Here is a 21,793-nt window from a genome sequence, read left to right on the forward strand (position 1 = left end):
AGCGCTGTTGTGTAACGGCAGAAAAAGAGTAAGCCCCCCTAGGAAAATATGGATACTAATTGGATTGGAAAGGGTTAAGGTAGTTTCACATCTGCACTAGAGGTTCCGCTTTCCTGCTCCCCGAACATGGAATCCCCGCTGCCAAAGGCTCAGTCTCTGGAGGGAACCGAACAGCACTACTATAATGTAGTCCGTCCGCTTTCTGCCCGGTTACCCAGGTGTGGACGGAAGAAAAAGCTCTGCATTTAGGGTTTTTTTTTTTGTCTTCTGGTATTTTGAGCCACGCCCGAGACAGAACCTCTGGCCGGAGGTTCCAATGCAGATGTACAAGTGGTCTTGGGCCGAGCTCATACGGCCGTGGCTGCTGCGCGTGAGCATACAGCAAACACACAATGACCTGCGTACTTGCAGCGTGCTGCCAATCCCCTTACACTTTCAATGGTACCGCTCACATGGTGCGTGTGAAAAATCTCTGCACGTATTATGCGCGCATACACGCCAGGATAGTGTATAGGGACTGGTGGCACGCAGCAAGTACATAGGTCATCGTGTACTTGCTGCGTCCTCAAGCAAAAGAGAGATGTGCGCCGCACGCCGGCAAACAAGGTTGTGTGAGCCCGGCCAAGTTTTTGTGGTCGAATGGAAACTTCCCCAAATATACAGGTAGTGAACTTAGAATCTTAGAATTAAGAGCAATAAAATATGCCAGTGTACGCGCAACAAAGGCATAGTTCATTCCGCAAAAACGCAGCACTCAGGCATGCGCAAATACTCTTACGTTCCTGTGAAGCTGGCCTTCCCTTTAGAGGAAACAATCCCAGGATGCCGACAGCTGGATCCCCTACCCCAGCTGTATTCTTTGACAGCTGTGGTAGGGAATTCTTTATTCCCCGGTGGGATGAAGAATTCCTTTGCTGCATCTGTCACAGATGTGGCAAGTACAGCAGGGAATTTTTTTTTTCCTCACGGGGATGAAGGAAACATCTGGCAGATGTGTTCGTCATCCCTGCGGGGACATGGCAGCGGCGGACAGGTAAGTGTTTTTGTTTTTTTTTAAACGCTAAAATTCTTGTTTTTCAGGGAAGAGCTTATGTAAAGCTCTTCCCTAAAAAACAATTCAGGGGTGCTGGCAGACCATTGTCTTCAATGGAGCCGCTGACAGAAGCCACGGCTCCATTGAAGACCATGCGTGCATTTCCTGTGGTGCACACACACGTCCTATCTTTACAGGCACGCACCTGTAAAACATGGACACGTGAAGGCACCATAGGGAATGCAGTGGTTGTAATAGAAGCGTGTTTTTGTGCGTCCGTATGCACGCACAAAAACACGCTGGTGTAAAGCCACCCTTAGACAGTATTGGTAAATGAGTCCAGCTGCATACAAACAAGGGTAAAAGGTTTTTAAAGGGGATCTGTAATAGCCTGTAGTGTCGGAGACCTTTTTTGTCTGAATGGCAGGCACATTTCAGGTTTTTTGTAATCGAGTATGCTGATTTCAAAAAGCAAGACGAAAAGAACCCCAGGAACGGCAAGTCTTGAAACAACTAGTGGGCACTTATGTGCCTGATGGTCGTTCCATGTAAAGCCACCCTTTATCGTTGGTATTATGGACAGGGTCAAACAATCTAGGTACCTATTTTCCTTAGAGGTAATAGTTGTGGTAGCTTTTTACCTTCGGCTAGCTAGTATAGCAATACTGTCCTACACAACTCATATTTTTTTATTTATATTTTATTTTTTAATGCAAATATTAAAATATATGTTATGGTGAATGTAGACGACCGGGTCGGATCCCGCTGCGAGAATTCTTGCAGCGGGATGCGGCCCGTGACCCACAGCTCACCTCCTCCCGGTGTCTTGTCTCTGCTCTATGTACCGGCTACTGCACAGCCGCACATCGCAGAGCCGTCTGCATAGGATTGCGTGAACGCATACAATCCTATGGCAGCGGGTACGGGCGGAATTTTTGCCCGTCTGCATTTATCCTTAGTTCTTTTCTCTTATGTATTAAAACCGTATTCAGCTCTTATTTCCCCTGGTGGTCCTCCCAGGTACTTGCTTACAAACAGCCAGCATGTGACTGCTGCAGCCAATTTATGGCCTTAGTAGTCCTGGGAGCCATGATGCCACCAGTATGGCGCATGGCTGCTGAGGCCCCTGACGAGTTGCAACCAGTCTTTTGCAAACAGACTGCGAGGACAATGCTTCAGTGCTGGTTTGCAAGGGGAAAGAAGAGGTGAAGAGTGTGTCAGTGGTTTTCTTTTAATTGTCTAGAACGTTTACAGTGATTTAAGGAGGAAGAAGGGAAAAAAAGACCCAAGTTGGATAGGACTTTTTTAAAATTTTGTGTTTTTGCACACTAATCCTTAAGGGTTAAACTACCAGCTCTTGAGTCTGCAGTACTTTACTTAGTATGCCATGGTATGGGAAGTACACACTCCGTATACTGTACTTTTGGGTGGTCCTTCTGAAAGTGGTACTGTACTGTGACTTGATGCATGCAGCTTCCTCAGAGATGATCACTTTGGACAATCTCTCTGATTGTTGTCTACTAGCCTGTGATATGTTCCACCCTGTGTTTAGAATTAGAAGCTCAACAGGCAAACATTGGTATGGTTTGTGTGACTTGCTGATCTACCCTTAGAGTTATCCAAGATTAGAACATTGGCTTTTTTTTCCCTCCCCCCCCCCTCCCCCCCCTCCTTCCCCAGAAACAGAACCACCCGAGTCTATGGTCTGTGAGGGGTATCGTAACTCGGGGCCATTTGAATAGGCAGCTACAGTACCAAACACTTCTCCTAGACCTGAAAGCTGCTGCTTTTGCTATAAAAATAAAAAACAGACCCTGTAATACCGTACTAGACAATGCCTTGTAGTGTACTTTTCTAATATATACCAGGCTTTCCTTCCACTACCATTTGCTGCTATTTGCACCCACTTTCATGTCTGTAAGTTATGATTTTCAGGTGGTCTTCCCCATTTTTCTATTGCTCCGCTGTTTGCATTACACTTTAAGGGAACCTGTGTGTAGCAAGCCTAGCATTCTGACAGCAGTTTACTGTCCTGACTTTCTTGCCCTTACTTCCCATGCTGCATTGCACTGTCTTTGGGCCAAGCAGCAGGGAAGAAGGATCTGAATGCCCACCCTTCTGCTTTCCAGGACAATCAGGCATTTGGAGACATTTTAGCCAAATACTTAGTAAACCCACAATAATGTGTGTGTGTGATTGTGTTCACACACACCCACACAAGGTAACCACAGGAGAGGCAGAGACTGTGGAGATCACAGTGGTGGCGGTTCTGTCAGCTTGCAGCCTGTAAGTGCAAGCAAGCCACCTGTGAAAGTAGCACCTCCCACTGTTGCAATCATCCCAATGCCCTTATTACTGAGGAAGCCCATACCTAACAACAGAGAGTGGATTACAGAGAAGCTGGAAGGGAGGCCCCTAGTGGCATCCACTTCAAATGTGACTTACAGTGGTAAAGCAGCAAAGTTTTTTATTAGCGCAAGTACTGTATATTGCAGAAGTAACGAGACTAACACAAGCTAGTTAGTCAGCAGAAGTTGTCTGAAAACTTAGTGCCTCTTTATGTTCCTGCGCTCGCCTTCTATAATGTCTAAATGACTCCTCTGTGCACATTGGGATTTCTTTATGATTGCTGGCTGTTACATTTTATTTACTAGTGTTTGGAAACTCCTTGCAGTCCTACGGTGGAAGCTGTTCCATTAAACTATTCATAGATGCTTTGTTTGTGTTTGTTCTTTATTTGGCTTTTACTAGAATTGTGTTCTATACAATTAATTATTTTTCTTTTACATTTTTTTCTTTCCAGTAACCCTTGGCTGTGCACTGAGTAATATTACTACTCTGATGGAAGATACCTTCCTAAAATTGCACCTGTGTCTTATGAATCCCTTTCATACTAGTATGCTTTTAAGGATCGTTGTCAATTTTTGTGCAGAAGTTCTCTTAAAAAAGATGAATTCGCCCTGTTTTTAGGTGTCAGTCTTGTAATGTTCTCCTGTTTTTTAATATTATGTGATTTTTTTTTTTTTTTTTTTTTTGCTATGTGAGAAAACTTTACTACAAGGGATTTTTGTAGACTCTTGAGATCGGTGACTTGCCTTGCTCGTCCATCACAATCTGTGGGATTGCCAGAGTCACAGGACAATCATATTGAAAATGGTCCATTTAGTTGGGCACCAATGGAATTTTCTGACATATAAGAATGTCCAAATTGGGGAACCCCATTAAGCATTGTGTATTTTGGCACTTTAAAAAAAAACAAAAAAACCTTTTAGATATTTATGTTAAAATTGTAAATGTTTCTCACTCTAAATGTTGGTATTTAACTTTAGTGTATAGATTTTATATGTAAGTGTAATTTACTTTTTAAATAAAATCGAAGAAACTATATCATTTTGAATTTAAAGAATTCGCCTTATTAAAGGGGTTGTCAGATTAAAATTTAAAAAAAAAGTTTTTTTTAGAAAAGTTTCACCTAGGGTGGAAAAATAATAAAGCGGTCATACTCCTCGCTGGCTGCTCCGGTCTCCGCTGCCTTATTTGTTTATAGGCTGCAGTCAGCCAATGATGTTTCATAAACCTGCAGCCAATGAAAGAGCTCAGCGACAATCGCTGAGCTCTGTCATTGGCTGCAGCAGCCTTTTTGGAGATGGGTCAGCAGTAGAGATGAGCGAGCACCAAAATGCTCGGGTGCTCGTTACTCGAGCCAAACTTTTTGTACTGCGCGAGAGGTCGTTTCGAGTAACGAATCCCATTGAAGTCATTGGGAGACTCGAGCATTTTTCATGCCGAACTATGCTTGGTAGCTACCTGCATTGTTCTCTGTCTGTCTCTCTCTCTCTCTCTGAGGTGCTCGAGTAAAGAGTACATTGAGTATGCTAATGCTCGCTCATCTCTAGTCAGCAGCCTGCAAAGATGACATCAGCAGCCGGAGGCTGCAGCTGCCACCAGAGAATGAGATAAGCGAGCACCAAGATACTCGGCTGCTCGTTACTCGAGCCAAACCTTTTGTAATGCTCGAGAGCTCGCTTCGAGTAACGAACCCCATTGAAGTCATTGGGAGACTCGAGCATTTTCCATGCTGACCCATGCCCAGTAGCTACTTGCATTGTTCTGTCTCTCTCTCTCTGTCTCTGTCTCTCTCTGTCTCTCTCTATCTCTCAGAGGTGCTCGAGTAACGAGTACATCGAGTATGCTAATGCTCGAACGAGCATGCTCGCTCATCTCTAGTCAGCAGCCTGCAAAGATGACCTCAGCAGTGGAGACTGCAGCTGCCACCAGAGGATGATCGGAGAGAGGTGAACCCTTTATGTTTCCACACCGGTGGACCCCTTTCTAAAAAACTTTTCTTCGAACAACTCCTTTAAGTCTCAACCTCTTTTGCTAATGTAGCTGGTCCTGCCATGCTGGTTACCATGGGGCCAACTTCAGGAACCCCGGGCGACCAACTGTCATTTCCAGACTAAGCCGTGGCAAACCACGTACTACAGGGTAAACGTAGTATAACATGCAGCCATTCGAGCATTTTGTGGTTTTTCCACTCTAGCTTCTAGGGTGGAAAGAACCCCTCCATGATGTCCACATGCCTAAATAGGGCATACGGAAAGGCGTTGTCTGATTGAGATGACCCTTTTGATCTTCAGCCAATCAGGTTATAATTCAATCTGATTGAAGAAGAGAAATGCACACCTACATGACAATGTACTGACCTTCCTCATAATTCGATGGTCTACTCTGTTTTTTGACATATTTTTTAGCACTTGCATTGTTACCGTGTATCCAGCCGGTTAGCACTTATTTATAAGGTGTAACCTTGATTTCTATTTAGTCGTCTGCTGTCTTACCAGCGAAGGAGGTTTACGAAAAAAATACACGTTAATTGTCACTGTCATACAGTTTTTTCCTAGAAGTGTATTTGTAAGTGTATTTGTATGGATTGTATGTCATGTTATATCGTTGCTTTATTCTGAGCATTCCGAAAAAATAAAATGTCTGTTGAGCGAGGTCGGGTTAGTCCCATTATTACGTGCAGAATGCTAAATGTTAATGTTTTTAAAGTTGGTCTAGGCTGATTATACCAGAAGTGGTGAAAAGTCAGAGAAGTGCATACATTGAAAGACATTTGTAAGAATGTCTCCCAGAGAAACGACAGATAATATTCTAAAACATATTAGCCGTAGAAGATCAGATGTGGACCTGCTGCACCTCGTCCCCATAGCCTCCACTAAGCAACATAGAAAGTACTTTAAAATATGACCACCTTTTACCATAATGTCATTTTTTTATATCCAAGAATATGCACTATTTCTAATTCTATCTTGCCTTTTTTTGAGACAGCACTTAAAATACACTGCATAGACGAATTGAAAAAAATTGGGGTTCTTAAGAGCTTAAAAGGGTTGTGAACTATCAACGGCCTATCCAAATAAGTAATTCATAGTAAATTGGTGGGGATTCGTTGCCGCCCCCCCTGCCGATCAGCAGTGCACCAGGCCGATGCACTCGGGAATTTTTCGGGAAGCAGACAGCTCCGTTCTTACTGTAGTGGCTAGGCTTGGTACTGCAGGCCAAGTTCTCTTGGAAATGCATGGGAACTTTGCTTGCAATACCAAGCCTAGCCACTACAGTAAGAACAGAGCTGTCTGCTTCATTCAGAAATAAGCTCAGTACATCAGCGTGGCAAACAGCTGATCGAAGGCAGTCTCAAGCAACGGACCCCCACCAATCTACTATTAATGACTTATCATGAGGGTAGGCCAGCAATAGTTTACAACTGGACAACCTCTTTAATGCAAATGGTTTTATTATTGACTTTAATGTAATAACAGTAAGCAGTAAGTTCCCAGGCTTCCCCTTTTGATGGCTCCTAGTAGCCAGAATGTTTTTGAAATCTATGACTCTGCTGGGATTTTGGAGTACTGTATCAGAAAGAAAGCCCTGACTGATGTAATAAGCTACAAATTCTGTGCTAATTCCTCAGTAAAATGTAAATGTTTTAAAAAAGCAGATAAATGACTGGATATTGACTTTAAAGGGGTTATCCGGGACATAGTATTCTGTAAAACCTCAATAAGCTTTCAGTATTAAAATAAATTAAATTTTCACCCTTCCATGCTCCGCCACCGCTGCCATCTCATTGGCTCTCCGGTCCTTGCTGATCTTCATTACCTGGTGCCGGTAGCCGACACTGATGCCCCCCAACAAAAGGGCCATGTGACTACTGCAGCCAATTACCGGCTCCCCCAGCTGGTGAATAGCTGCGGCACTCACGTGAGCCATTGTCAGGTTGTCATCACTCCCCTCCCAGATGTGCAGTATAGCAGGGACCAGAGAGTTGGCGAGACAGAAGTGGTGGGGGAGCACAGAAGGGCGAGTATCTTATTTTAATACTGCAGGTTGATTGTACTCGGGTAACCCCTTTAAGTTGGGTAGGTAAACTCTTGTGTACAAGGAACAAAGTTCAGGTGCTATTATTACAGGTATAAGTATAGGGTCACATGACTAGAACATTATCCTTCCTCTTAACAAATCACTGGTCAGACCACACATGGAATATTATGGACAGTTTTGGGCACCCATACTCAAGAAGGACATATCAGAGCTTGAGCGGGTTACAAGACTGGCAACTAAACTAGTAAACAGAATGGGCGGACTACAATGCCCAAAGAGCTTATCAAAATTGGGGTTATTTCGTTTAGAAAAAAGATGGCTGACAGGCGACCTAATAACTATATCGGGGGACAATACAGAGATCTCTCCCATCATCTGTTTATACCCAGGACTGTGACTAAACAAGGGGGCGCCCTCTGCGTCTAGAGGAAAGCAGGTTTCAGCACTGACATAGAAGGGGGTTCTTTACTGTAAGAGCAGTGAGACTGTGGAACTCTCTGCCTGAGGACGTGGTGATGGCAAACTCACTAAAGGAGTATAAGAGGGGCGTGGATGTCTTTCTTGAGTGTTACAATATTATATGTTCTAGTCACTAATTACTTCAGAAGGGTCGGTGATTCGGGGATTATTCCAATTGCCAGACTTGGAGTCAAGGAGGAATTTTTTCCCTTTAAATGAGGGAAATTGGCATTGGGGTAAATGGGCTGAACTGGATGTTTTTCTTTCAGCCCAACATACTAAGTTACTATGTTATTCCTCCCATGGGATTTGTCCAGATCTGGAAAGAGGGTCTGCTATTTTTTCAGACACAACGCCAGATCTGTCCATAGATAGTTCAGTTCTATTCACTTGAATGGAGATGAGATGCAATACCAGACACAGTCTGTGGACAGACGTGGCGCTGTTTCTGGAAAAACAGCATATCCTGTTTTTTCAAGTTATCAACAAACTAATTGCTTAAGTTCAGCTTATAAGTCCAAATGAGTTTTTCAGAAGAATTTCTTTTGATCTGAGTTACAGGATGCAGCATTCAAAGCATCCCTTCACATGAATGATCACCTGTATGGGTACATAACATTTCCAAGGCCAAGCCCCCATTCTCATGTGCCCCCTTAAGTAATGCCATCAGTTTAGTTAATTACCTTAACCCTTTCCAATCCACTGTCTGATGTCTGAAGACATTATGATTTAAGGCTGTACAGTTCCGATGTCGGAAGACATTCGTCGGAGTTCTCTTACTGTATATTGCCAGCCTCTCTGCTGTCAAAGCCTATCCAACGTGTCACCTCATGCAATACTAGCTTTAGCCAGCATATAGTGCTGTTGTATAACAGCAGAAAAAGAGTAAGCCCCCTAGGAAAACCAGGATACAAATTGGATTGAAAAGGGTTAGCCAGGGAGGAAATTCTTTTTCAAGTAGGCCCAGAATGGTGGAATAACATAAAAAGCCATTCCACCTCTACTCTTGTTCTGCCTAGGCCCAGTTCCCAACTTGTCTTCACTTACTACTTCAACAAAGGAGCAATGATGTCACCAACATGTGACCGCCTTCAGCCATATCAGTGAATAGCTGCAGCAGTCACATGTCCCGTTGTTGTGATATCATTTCCCTGCAGCTGAAAGTGAAGACCAGCAGCGAAACGGCCACTGGAGCAGCTGGGAGGCGAGTGTGGCTCCTGTTATGTTCCACCATTTCAGGTCAAAAATTTACTCCCTTGTTAACCCCTTTTAAAGTTGCACAAGTCCATGGATTCACATATTCAGTCCTCACTAGTTTTAGCTGACAGAACGTCTTCATAAATAAATGCATCCAAAGTGTTATGGCCGTGTCATCATTTTATAGAATTGTCCTGCAAAAAGTCTTAAAAATGAAGCTACAGCTGTCGAATAGCACATGACTGCTGATGACAGCCATTAGATTGCATGTAGCTACAATGGCTGATCTGATCAGCAGGCTCTGACATCTGATTAGGAATAGCCAAATTTGACTTTTATTGAAGTGCTTACTGTAAATGGAACAAGACTTGTTCACTTCCACCATGACATTTCATAAGTCAAGAGTCTGTTTCTTGGCCCACCTATTAAAAAGTAATTGAAGTCCTAATAATAATTAAATGAAACACTGTATTAACCCTTTCCAATCCACTGTCTGACGTCTGAAAACATTATGATTTAAGGCTGTACAGCTCTGATTTTGGAAGACATCCGTCAGGGTTCTCTTACTGTATATTGCCAGCCTCTCTACTGTCACAGCCTATCCAACGTGTCACCTCATGCAGTACTGGCTTTAGCCAGCAGATAGCGCCGTTGTATAATGGCAGAAAAAGAGTAAGCCCCCTAGGAAAACCAGGATACAAATTGGATTGGAAAGGGTTAAATAAGAGAAAAAAAACATTTGCTTGTGTAAACAATGTGCATGATTATTCTAGAAATGACTTGATGAAACGTGACTAGAGCTTGTAGTATTCTTCAGCTTTATTTCCTTCCTGTCCAAATGTTGACTTTCCAAGATTGATTTAGCTGAAAACTAAAATGTACTTACCTGTACTTAAAATGTTCCCTTGAAAAAGCTTCTGATCACGGGGCTCCGAGCAGTTGGCACCATCCACGTCTCGGAGGGATCTGCTATCTGAAAAATAATGATAAAAACAGATAATCACTTTAAAAGGGCTGTCCATGAAATGAACAAAATGTCAACCATCTATGCAACTTGTGAAAAACTCATCCTAAGGTGCCAGGTGCCCATGCACCATCAACAAGTGTCAGCTGTTTGCACCATACACACAAATCTTTGTCTCGAACCCTTGAGTGTTTAGTTGCTGCCAGACAGCTCTGGTGGCAGCTTGTCTCCTAAAGAACAAAAGGAGTGGGTGTTAGAATTCAACATCCTTGATCCTTCATATAACAGTTGCCGAGTTCACACCAAAACCTGCAACTAAAGGTCCATTTACACGCAAAGATGATCGCTCAAAATTTTGCATTAGGTACTATCAGCCTATTAGTAGCTAACTAGCTTAATTTGCATGTATTCAGAGAACAGGAGGTGGTCTATTCTCTAAATACATTGATTTTGTTCTGCTGGCTGCATACAATGCTATCCGCGGAGAACACAGCATGCCGTCCCTTTTATCAGGGACAATGGCTTTTATGCTGAGCTGAACTCAGCGATGGACAAGGAGTGCAGGGTAAGTGCACGACGCGCACATTTACACGCAATGGCTATCGCTCAAAAGCCGTCGTCTGGACGAATTTCGAGTGCTAATCGTTGCGTGTAAATCAGCCTTTAGTACTACAGGATTCTAATTAATGGGGGTTTAAATAAACCAAATTCACTCAAAATGAAAATATCTGCAGCAGATTCTTGGCATGATGCAGACTTTCCAATCTGTTGTATGCCCTAGCTCAGTGGTGGCGAACCTATGGCACGCGTGCCAGAGGCGGCACGCAGAGCCCTCCCTGCTGGCACGTGCCATCATCGGCCACTCACCACTTGTGAATACCGGCAGGGGCTGCGGCTCCCCTGCCGGCATTCACCCAGCTGCGCTGCTAGCGGCACTGATCCTGGCGCACAATGTCAGTGTGGGATCCTCCTCCCCCGACGTCTCCTCGGGGTACACGTATTAACATTTTCCACACCACTTCTGCCCTATTCAGCAATTCCAGCAACCTGATTGGTTGTTTGGGTTGGCTGATTCACCAAACAACCAATCAAGTTGCTGGAATTGCTGAATAAGGCAGAAGTGGTGTGGAAAATGTTAATATGCCCGGGGGGGGGGGGGGTGGTCACTGGTGTATTAGGTTGCCACCAGAAGTAAAGGGTGGTGACATGATGTACCTGTCAAGTAAATGATTCATGTCCGCTGAGGACATTTTGCAGTATTTCCGCATCCAAAAAGCAGTCAAAATCTGCACGCTGCCTATTTTGAAGCGGCCCTGTCCTTTTTAGAACGACGAGGGTAAAATCGTATGTCGTGATAAGCCCCGCCCCCTGACGTGTTGGCATTCTGCGATAAATAAGTGGGCTTTGGTTTGTAGTTTGGGCACTCGGTCTCTAAAAGGTTCACCATCACTGCCCTAGCTGTTGCAGATTTCATTTTAATGCAATAAGTGAAATTCGTAGCTAATCCTTAAATTAGTGTGAATTTCATTGCACATTGGGAAGTTTTAGGGTATGTTCACACGTGAATTTGATGCGAATCCACAACAGAATTGGTATCAAATTCTGCATCCTCTGGTGTGTATTCTGACGCAGAACCGCAGCTCATTTCACCCTTGCAATTGATAGGAATTTGATGCAGTTCTTGGTGCAGCTTTTCCAATCCCACTACATATGAACGTATCCTTAGTGCATATTGACAGCATACATTTTACGAGGGTTGTACGTGAAAGTAACCTTGGGCTATATTCCCTATATTCAGACACTGCAGACTTGCTGCAGAAATTTCTACCAGTATCCCATTTATCTGAATGAGGCTCACAGAAACCCATGAGCTTGCCACAATTCACCCCCATTCACATTCAGCGCAGGGAATGGTTTTTCAATGGATTCCTAACTTAATAACTGTTACAGGTTTATTCTTGTGCTCCGAATTAAAAAGTTTTACGTTCGAGCTGCTCGAAGAATCATAGACCTGTTCACACAGCATTTTGTGTAATCAACTGATTCTCTCTTAATTAAAAGAAAAACTGAAACATTTATGTTTTTTTAGACAAAGAAATTGAAAACAAGCCGATCAACACACTTTACTGATAAATCTGTATAGCTTATTATAATTCATTTGCTATCATTGGTTATTAAAACTTCAGCATAAGCAGACACGTAGATCTATAGGCAGGACCTTCTTTCCAGGTCCCACCCTGCCTGCTTGTTAGTTGGTTAGTCTTGAATGAACTACCTCTAGGGTTGCTATTAAGTATATTATACATATATAGCTATATAAACATTTCAAACTTGTAATTGGCAGTGTTTAGCAATAGAGATGAGTGAGTATACTCGCTAAGGCACATTACTCGAGCGAGTAGTGCCTTAGCCGAGTATCTCCCCGCTCGTCTCTAAAGTTTCGGGGGCCGGCGCGGGTGACAGGTGAGTTGCGGCAGGGATCGGGGGGGAGAGAGGGAGAGAGAGATCTCCCCTCCGTTCCTCCCCGCTCTCCCCCACTGCTCCCCGCCGGCCCCCAAATCTTTAGAGACGAGCGGGGAGATACTCGGCTAAGACACTACTCGCTCGAGTAATGTACCTTAGGCTGCAATCACACGAACGTATATCGGCTCGGTTTTCACACCGAGCCGATATAAGTCGTCCTCGTGTGCAGGGGGGGGGGGGGAGGATGGAAGAGCCAGGAGCAGGAACTGAGCTCCCGCCCCCTCTCTGCCTCCTCTCCGCCCCTCTGCACTATTTGCAATGAAAGGAGGCGGTGCAGGGGCGGGGCTAAGTGCCGAGAGAGAGAGAAAAAGCATTATTTTATTGAACAGCTTTATATTCTCCTAAATGGAGTCCAATTTCTGCTCCCTCGTCCTTCAAACCCCCTCGGTATGGGAAGGTGGGGGGCCTCAGCTGTAGTTCATCATTGTGCAGGCAGGAAGGAAAATATATAGTTAATTCCGCTCTAATCTGTGGAGCCTGTTGGGAACCTTAAAGTTCTCTAATTGCTTTCTTTAGCCAGCAAATATGTGTACAGGTTATAGATAGAACAAAGACAAGATGGCGTATGAGAGAACATTATGGCTTCTCTCACAATAACACAAATATATATTACCACAAAGCCTATTCCCTTTAAAGTGTACTTCCAGAGATACACTTAAAAACCACTTGGGATGTGCACCTTAAGGCCCTTTTAGATGGGACGAATGTCCGGCAAACGATGCCTGACACTCATCCCCGCACATACTAGCTCCCTTGCACCTGCACAGGTTCTAGTATCGCTCGCTCACAGCGCGGAAGCTGCAGGAGATTTCCCTCGCTGCGCTCCCACCGCCCCTCTCCATTGACATAACATAGCGGCTGTTCAGTACTGAACGGCTGCTATTTACACTGAGCAATCAGCGATCTGCTCATCGTCCATCGCAGCATAAACAATGGACGATGAGCTGATCGTTCAGTGTAAATAGCGGCCGCTCAGTATTGAACGGCCGCTATGCTAAGTCACTGGAGAGGGGCGGGGGAGCGAGAGGATAGAAATCTCCTCCAGCCTCCCTGCCCCCCTGCTGGCCGCTCTGTGACCCAGCCAGCGCTTCTAGCTCCTGTGCAGGAGCACGGGAGCGAGGACACAGAGACGAGTTTCAGGCATCGTTTGCCCGACATTCATCCTGTCTAAATGGACCTTTAGTAAATAAATTCAGTTTCATAACATAGAATTAAAGATTAAGCGCTGCATTCTGCTTGGTAGCTTTATTAACTTTGCAGGCTGCACACTTCATTTAAAGGGGTCGTACCAAGATTACAAGTTATCCCCTATCCACAAGATAGGCGATAACTTGCTGATCGGTGGGGATCCCATGTCCTACTCTGCCTGTCACTATGGGGGTCATTTCTTCCCCCGCAGTGACATTAGAATGAAAGGAGCTTGGCCGAGCATGTGCAGTCAGCACCCAATTCATTTCAACGGGGTTGATGGGAAAACCCAAATGCTTGCCATTTGGCTATCTCTGCCATAACATCGAAACTGAATATTGCGTTAGCGTGCTTGTGCGATCAGCGGTCCATTCAATCTTCTCACTGCAGGGGTGTAGTAACCCTGCAGTGAGGAGTACCGGGGACACAGAACCCTCGTTCTTGAGATTGGCAGAGGTCTCTGCAGTGAGACCCCTCACTAATCAGCAAATTATCCCCTATCCAATGGATAGGGGATAACTTGTAATCTTAGTATAACCCTTTAAATACAGTGCTGATTATAAGAAAACTTCAGTCCTTTATTTTCCTTCCTTCCTTCCTTCCTTAAAGGGGTTTTCCTCAGGATAGGTCATTAACAGTTAGTCACCATCGACCTGCTGCACAGGATACATGGCCATCACCTAAGCTTGGCTATCAGTGCAGTAGCCAGATATATGTTATAGAACACAGGACAGCAATTGGCCCAGTTGGCTTCACTCCCATTGAAATCATTTGAAGCTGAAGCGGCTATTAAACTTCGGTGCAACCAGGATGCGGAAGTGCCAAAAATGTGTAATAGTTGCTTCAGCAACTCCCATTGATTTCAATAGAAGTGAAGCCAGCAATGCCACCTCTGGTCCTGTCTCCTATGATACACGTCCAACCCGCTGCACTAACAACCCGGCTGGGAATCCCGTGTGGCGGGACCCCATCCGCAGGATAGGTCATCAACAGTTTTTGCCCTGAAAACCCCTTTAACAGCTGCAGTTGCTAAAATAACTTGAATAACTTACCCAGACAGTAGCTGCCTGTGTATCTGCAGAGGGACCATGGTAGCTAATAAGGTCCTTTGATTACAGCAGCCTCAGCTTTGCTCAAGCACTCTGCAGAAGTGCATGAAAAACTGTGTTAGCGTATAGGGAGGAAGTAAAGGTCTGCAGCACGAAGGACTGAGCTTTGCAGGGAAAGGTTTCACAAATAGTACTTTACATGAGGATCCAAGTGCACTAGGAAGTTTTCTCCACTGGTTGTATGCTTTAAGTGGAGTGGAATTTTGCATATCGTTTGATGAAAATGTTACTTTTTACATATCTCTGAAGGTCATTTTCACTTTTTTTTAACACTAAATATCTTTTCTTCCAATTGACTGAACCGTATTTTCTCTCCTGACCTCTCTTTCGTGATAATTACACCTTTTTTTCTCTCCTTTTCTCTCTATAGCTTCTTTTAATCTATCTTAACACCTGTCTAAAGGAGAAGACTGCTCTTTGTAGAAGATCTAGAGATCCTATTTTATCTGGAAATGAGAAAGGAAAATAGTTTCCAAAAGAACCGATAATAACCCTAACCATTGCTGTCAATAATCTGATCGGTGTTCTTCTGTAACTTGCATGGTATACATTGAGATGTTAGAAAACTGTTTAACATATGACGGTTTTACAATGTATGGCTAACACAACTCCATATTAATGTCCATCAGTAACAGGAGTACTTATATAGATATATATACCTGCCATTTTTGCTATGGATACTGGCTCATGTATATTATTTACCCATAGAGCGATGCTCAGGTTAATGTAACGAAAGCCATTTTTAAAGTAGTTTGGGGTAATACTCTAAAAAAAACAAAAAAAAAAACAAAGCAACAGGTCAGGGGAGGGAGGTGAATTTTATTGTCACAGTTGCAGTAATATCATATTAATGAGCTGCTTCGCTGAACACTATAGGATAACTTTGCAAACACATTGCTTTACTTATTTTGAACTGATTTTGAGTTACAGCATGTCTTACAGTTAGAGATGAGCGAGTATACTCGCTAAGGCAAACTACTCGAGCGAGTAGTGCCTTATTCGAGTACCTGCCCGCTCGTCTCTAAAGATTCGGCTGCCGGCGGGGAGCGGTGGGGGAGAGCGGGGAGGAACGGAGGGGAGATCTCTCTCTCCCCCCCGCTCGCCCCTGCTCACTGCCGCAACTCACCTCTCACCCGCGCCGGCAGCCGAATCTTTAGAGACGAGCGGGCAGGTACTCGAATAAGGCACTACTCGCTCGAGTAGTTTGCCTTAGCGAGTATGCTCGCTCATCTCTACCTACAGTCCATTCCAGTCTAACATTCCCAGCAATCCTTTCTGGTTGAGTGTATAATGTGTACAAAATAGTCTTAAAGGGATTGTCTCAGGACTCACGTTGGTGGCATATTTCTAGGTTATCCCACCAATGTCCGATAATTGGGGTTCTGGCTACTTGATTCCCACCAAACCTAAAAGAAAATGTTGCAGCTTTCTTTGACCTGTTATCGTCAATGCCTGATCATATGGCTGCCTGCAAAAAGCCAAGCTGAACTGACAGGAAACAAAGTAGCATGGTGCTTTTCTAGCATCGCACTGCTGCCACTTTGTTTTAACCAACATCGCTGGTCACAACATTTGTACCCCCACCAATCGGACATTGGTGATATATCCTAGTGATATGCCACTAATGTTTGCCCTGAGACAACCCATTTTGTATCAGAACATTACATAATAATAAAAGCTTAACCGGAGAATTTTAATTGTAACCCTGTAGTGAAATACAGACTGTACCTCAAGATCAGTTTAGAAAATAGTAAGGGTCCTTTTATATGAGCCTAAAGGTCCTTTTAAAAGGACCTTAAAGGTTTTTTTACGGGAAAAAACTATTGATGACCTATCCATATGATAGGTCTTCAATAGTTAATTGCCGGGGAGCCGCCACATGGGATCCCTGGCAATCACCTGATTGCCGGGCTGTTAGTGCAGTGTGTTGGACATGTGTAATAGGATACAGGACTGGAAGTGGCCTAGCTGGCTTCACTTCAATTGAAATCAATGGGAACTGAAGCAGCTATTACACTTCCGTCACTTCTGTATGCGACACCAAAGACAGTTGCGCAAGTGTAATAGCCGCTTCAGCTATTACACAGGTGAATGCTGGGGATTCCACATGGCCATCAATAGATTTTGTCCATAAAACACCTAAAGGAAACAGTATTTGCAAAGTTGCTGATAGATTATCTCTTGAAGTAAGGGGGTTGTCCAGTTGTAGACTATTGATGGGCTAACTCAGGCTAGGTCATCAATAGTAATTCGGCACAACTCCATCATCAGGAAACCCCACCAATCTGCTGTTCATGAGGCCGGTGTGCTCATGCACGGAGCTGAATCCTGCAGGAAGAAGACAGCAGTTATCCAACTGCATTGGCCAGGTTTGGTATTGCTGGCAAAGCTCAAGTGAATGAGTACTTTGCCGGCAATACCAAGCCTGGCCATTGCAGTGAGACCGGAGCTGTCTGCTTGCTGCCGACATCAGCTCAGTAAATAAACGCACCAGCCCCATGAACAGCTGATGAATAGAGGTTTTGTGTGATGGACTCCCGCTGATCTACTATTGATGACCTATCCTGAGTATGGACCATCAGTAGCTTAGAACTGGACAACCCCTTTAAATAGTGTCCAAAGAACCTTAGCTTTAAACTTGAAATAAAGTGCTACTGTCATGGGACAAAGACACTTAAAACAAGAGGCTCTATAAGATGCACATAAAGGGGTAAGTAATCTAGTATGTGCTAACAGCTCCCTATATACAGCCCCCAGAACTGATGCTTTGTGGGCTATATAGTGTGCCTGGTGTCTTTTTGGAAATAGTATTTGAGAAGAGCTCATATAATACTCATGCCAAATGCTGCACAAAATTCTGCTAGATTCTAGAATCTAATCCTCCCCCCCCCCCCCCCCCCCCCCCCATTCTTGTTCTGGAAGCTGTAAAGTGAGATTTCTCAGCACCCCCTACTTTAACAGTTTGTGGTGCCTCTGTCTGACACCAGCGGCACCCTCATTGAAAGCACACAGTTCATAAATCGAAATGTCAGCATGTAGAATTTTTTCTTGCAGGACACAATGCAACATTCAATATTTGGCACAAAAAAAGCTTTATTTACGCAAGTGTGGCATGGTCATCTAGAAAAAAAAGTTCATTATTTTGAGTTTGTTCTTTTTTTGTTAACCCTTTCCAATCCAATTTGTATCCAGATTTTCCTAGGGGGCTTACACTTTTTCTGCCGTTACACAATGGCGCTATATGCTGGCTAAAACCAGTACTGCATCAGGTGACACGTTGGATAGGCTCCGACAGCAGAGAGGTTGGCAATATACAGTAAGAGAACCCCCGACGGACGTCTTCTAACATCGGAGCTGTACAACACTAAATCATAATGTCTTCAGATGTCAGACAGTGGATTGGAAAGGGTTAATCAAAAAGTTGAGCCCTTCCCATTTTCAATATTTCCATCTTTTATTGATCTACGACCTTCAGCTGCGACCAGGGCTGAATGTAGCATTCACAGCAGGTAAGGTAGCTGACATTATCTTGTGGCATCTTGAAGAAGACCTAAATCTTTTGGAACAAACCTTAAACACTGTGTTGTCAATTTTTGTTTTTTTTTTCTTTCTTTTTTGGGTTACTGGTAGATTTTTTGTTTGTTTGTTAAAAGCCAATATTTAACATGGTTGCTTATTAAAGGCACACTGTAAAATTTTAACCAAAAATACCTCATAATGAGTAAAATACGTAAAAGCCTAAGAAAGACAAATGATGCAGGACGGCTCTATCCTTTTCCTTTCTTCTTGTCCTTCGCAACTTTTCCCTAGGAAACAAAACAGAAAGTGGATATTGAACAGCGATCTGCATCTTAATGCACATTAGCAATGAACTTGCCTACTGCTGGTGGAACATAATCAGCTCACCCGGATAGTTTCCTCCATGTACTTTAACGCCCACAAACAATATATGTATTAGTCCTTCTCTAAGCAGACGTCTACTGAGGTTTCCCAACAGTGTTTACAGTGTTTATTCTGCTCTTTTTGTTAAGTTCTTCCTAAGTCAAAGCTGGAAACATGTGGAACAGCTGCTGTTCCGGAACTACTAGTCCTAGCATCCATTACTTCCGGTTAATCCAATATGCTAGTAATAGTTATGTATGAACTGGAGAACATGGTGTCTAAGCCTGCTCGGTATGACAGTGTGTGGATGGTAATAATGCACTGTATACATATTTACTTTTGGACCAACACTATCTCACTTTCTGTACATTTTCAATAAAATAAACTCAATTACATTTGTGTCTTCCTAACTTTTTAATTCGCACATATAAGCTGTAGATGCAAAGTTACAGGCACAGCAGACGATGCTATGGGGCCTGAAAGCATTGGGGGTAGAGATGAGCAAGCATATTCGCTAAGGGCAATTGCTCGATCGAGCATTGCCCTTAGGGAGTACCTGGCCGCTCGGGAGCAAAGATTCGGCGGTGGGCGGGGAGCGGCGGGGGAGAGCGGGGAGGACCGGAGAGGAGATCTCTCTCTCCCTCTCTCCCCCCTGCTCGTGGCCGCAACTCACCTGTCACCCGCGCCGGCAGCCAAACCTTTTCTTCCGAGCGGGGAGATACTCACTAAGGACAATGCTCGATCGCAGCAGGGAACAGGGGGGAGCCCTCTCTCTCTCCCTCTCCCCCCCCCCACTCCCCGCTGCAACCCCCCACTCACCCACGGCGCCCCACCCCCCCCGAATCTTTTCGCCCGAGTACGGAAGTACTCGAAAATTGTGGTACTCGGGTGAAAAAGGGGCGTGTCCGAGTAGGTTCGCTCATCTCTAGCTGCCATCCTTACTGAGCTAGATTTAGCAGAATGTATAGCTATGCTCTACAGCAGCTTCATGGGCCATTCACACAATGGACAGGAGGGAACCCACTGACTTGTATGGGACACTGCTCCTGTGACCTGTGCAGAGGCCATTTTGCAGGGAGCGGGAGTAAATAATCACAGCTGATCGCCAATTGTGAGTAGTGGATCCTGCTGTCTATATACAGTCCTTAACTTTAAGTGCAATCCTGCCTATAGTAATATGACTGCATTAATGTTTTCTCTGCAGAACAGGATGTATCGGACTCGTATTAGACTTTTTGGTCAGTGTGAAAAATATGTATATTTAGGATTTAAAAAAAAAATAGATTATTATTTAACATTTTAAAAAATCTTAATAAATAATGTGATTTATATAATAAGTCATTTTTGATGGCACATTCCTTTTAGGAATAACTGCAGTATTGTTCCTTCAAAACAATCATCTCCTTGTAAAGTGACTGATTAATGGCTCGACAGAAAAGTAAGAAGAATCAGATCATGCACTGAAACCTTAAAGGGGTTTTTCAGAAAATGAAAAAAAAGTGAATTTAAATAAACTCCTACATGTTATTTACTGAAAATATGATTTAACCCCTTCATGACATGGCCTATTTTGGCGTTGAAGACCAAGCGATTTTTTGGTATTTTTCCATCTCCATTTTTCAAAAGCCATAACTTTTTTATTTTTCCGTGGACGCGGCCGTATAAGGGCTTGTTTTTTGCGTGGCGAACTGTAGTTTTTATCGGTGCCACTTTTGGGTACATAGACTATATTGTAAAATTTTTTATTTTTTTTTAATGATAGCAGAGAGAGAAAACGCATCAATTCTGCCATAGATTTTTTTTTTTTTTTTTTACACCGTTAATCATGCAGCATAAATGAGACTTTCCATTTTTTCTGCAGACCGGTACGGTTACAACGATATGAAAATTCTAACATTTTTTTTAGGTTTTCCCACTTTTCTGCAATAAAAACCCTTTTTTTTGGAAATCTTTTTTCTTTTCTAAATTGCTGCATTCAAAGTCACGTAACTTTTTTATTTTTTGATGTACAGAGCTCTATGAGGGCTTATTTTTTGCGAAACGAGCTGTAGATTTTATTGGTACTATTTTGGCATACATACGACTTTTTTGATCACTTTTATTGCGTTTTTAGTGAGGCAAAATGCTAAAAATTAGCATTTTGCCTCAGTTTTTTAGCTTTTTTTTTTAGCGTTTTTTTCGGTGCACAGTCAAAAGCATGTGCAACTTATTGTACGCATCGTTACGGACGCGACAATACCAAATATGTGGGGTTTTATTTTTTTTTTACCTTTTTTTATGCTAATCTGAGAAAAAGCATAAAAAATGGTTTTTTTACTCTTTTTTTTTACATTTTTTTTAATTCATTTTTTAAATCTTTCTTTTTTTTACACTGTTTGTGTCCCTCTGAGGGACTTTAATCACTGCCCTGATGATCGCTGTCATAAGGCATGGCAGAGCTACTGCTCTCCCATGCCTTATCGCTCATACAGCGATCTCAGGCATAGGCAATACAGGACGCCAGTGTCTGGCGTCCTGTTGCCATGGTGACAGGCCGGGCTCTCGCGATGACATCGCGAGTTCCGGCCGGAGACACAGAGGGAGCCGCGCTCCCGCTGTGAACTCTTCCCCTGCCGCGATCTACTTAGATCGCGGCAGGGAAGGGGTTAAAAGTGGCGGGCGCATCTCTGATGTCCCCCCGCTGCTGCAGCGAGACGCCGGCTGTGACTGACAGCCGGCTCCCGCTGCGGGATAGCGCTGGATCATATGTGATCCCGCGCTATCTCCAGGACGTAAGTTTACGCCCTGTTGCGGGAAGTACCCCGCTCCCAGGACGTAAACTTACGCCCTGCAGCGGGAATGGGTTAAAGTGAAACTCTGGATTAAAAAAAATAGATCCATTAAATGTCACCATTCTAACTCAGGAGAAAGCGCAGAGCTGCCTTAAAAAGATTTGAAAGCAGCAAAGATGGAGACAGAGAGACTCATTGCTAGAGACAGTAAGACTAACCCTAAATGAATAAAAAAAAGATTAATACTGAAAGTTTAGGCCCTTTAAAAAATAATGTAGGA

At 43.7% G+C, this 21,793-nt stretch overlaps 1 protein-coding gene across 2 annotated transcripts in view; it reads left to right on the forward strand.

Moving 5' to 3' along the window:
- The window catches only part of SEPTIN6 (septin 6), a 74,871-nt gene extending 59,048 nt beyond the window's left edge, over positions 1-15,823 (forward strand). The window contains exon 10 of one of the 2 annotated variants that reach the window (XM_066581750.1): positions 15,231-15,823. In XM_066581750.1, the coding sequence (XP_066437847.1) occupies positions 15,231-15,240 (10 nt within the window). In that variant the 3' untranslated portion in view covers positions 15,241-15,823. Of the gene's footprint in view, positions 1-3,836; positions 6,032-15,230 lie in introns of those variants that run through there. The other variant, XM_066581747.1, reaches the window with a different exon arrangement.
- The last annotated feature ends 5,970 nt before the right edge of the window (positions 15,824-21,793 follow it).

Source organism: Eleutherodactylus coqui, chromosome 10 (assembly GCF_035609145.1).
Source record: "Eleutherodactylus coqui strain aEleCoq1 chromosome 10, aEleCoq1.hap1, whole genome shotgun sequence".
Classification (NCBI taxonomy): domain Eukaryota; kingdom Metazoa; phylum Chordata; class Amphibia; order Anura; family Eleutherodactylidae; genus Eleutherodactylus; species Eleutherodactylus coqui.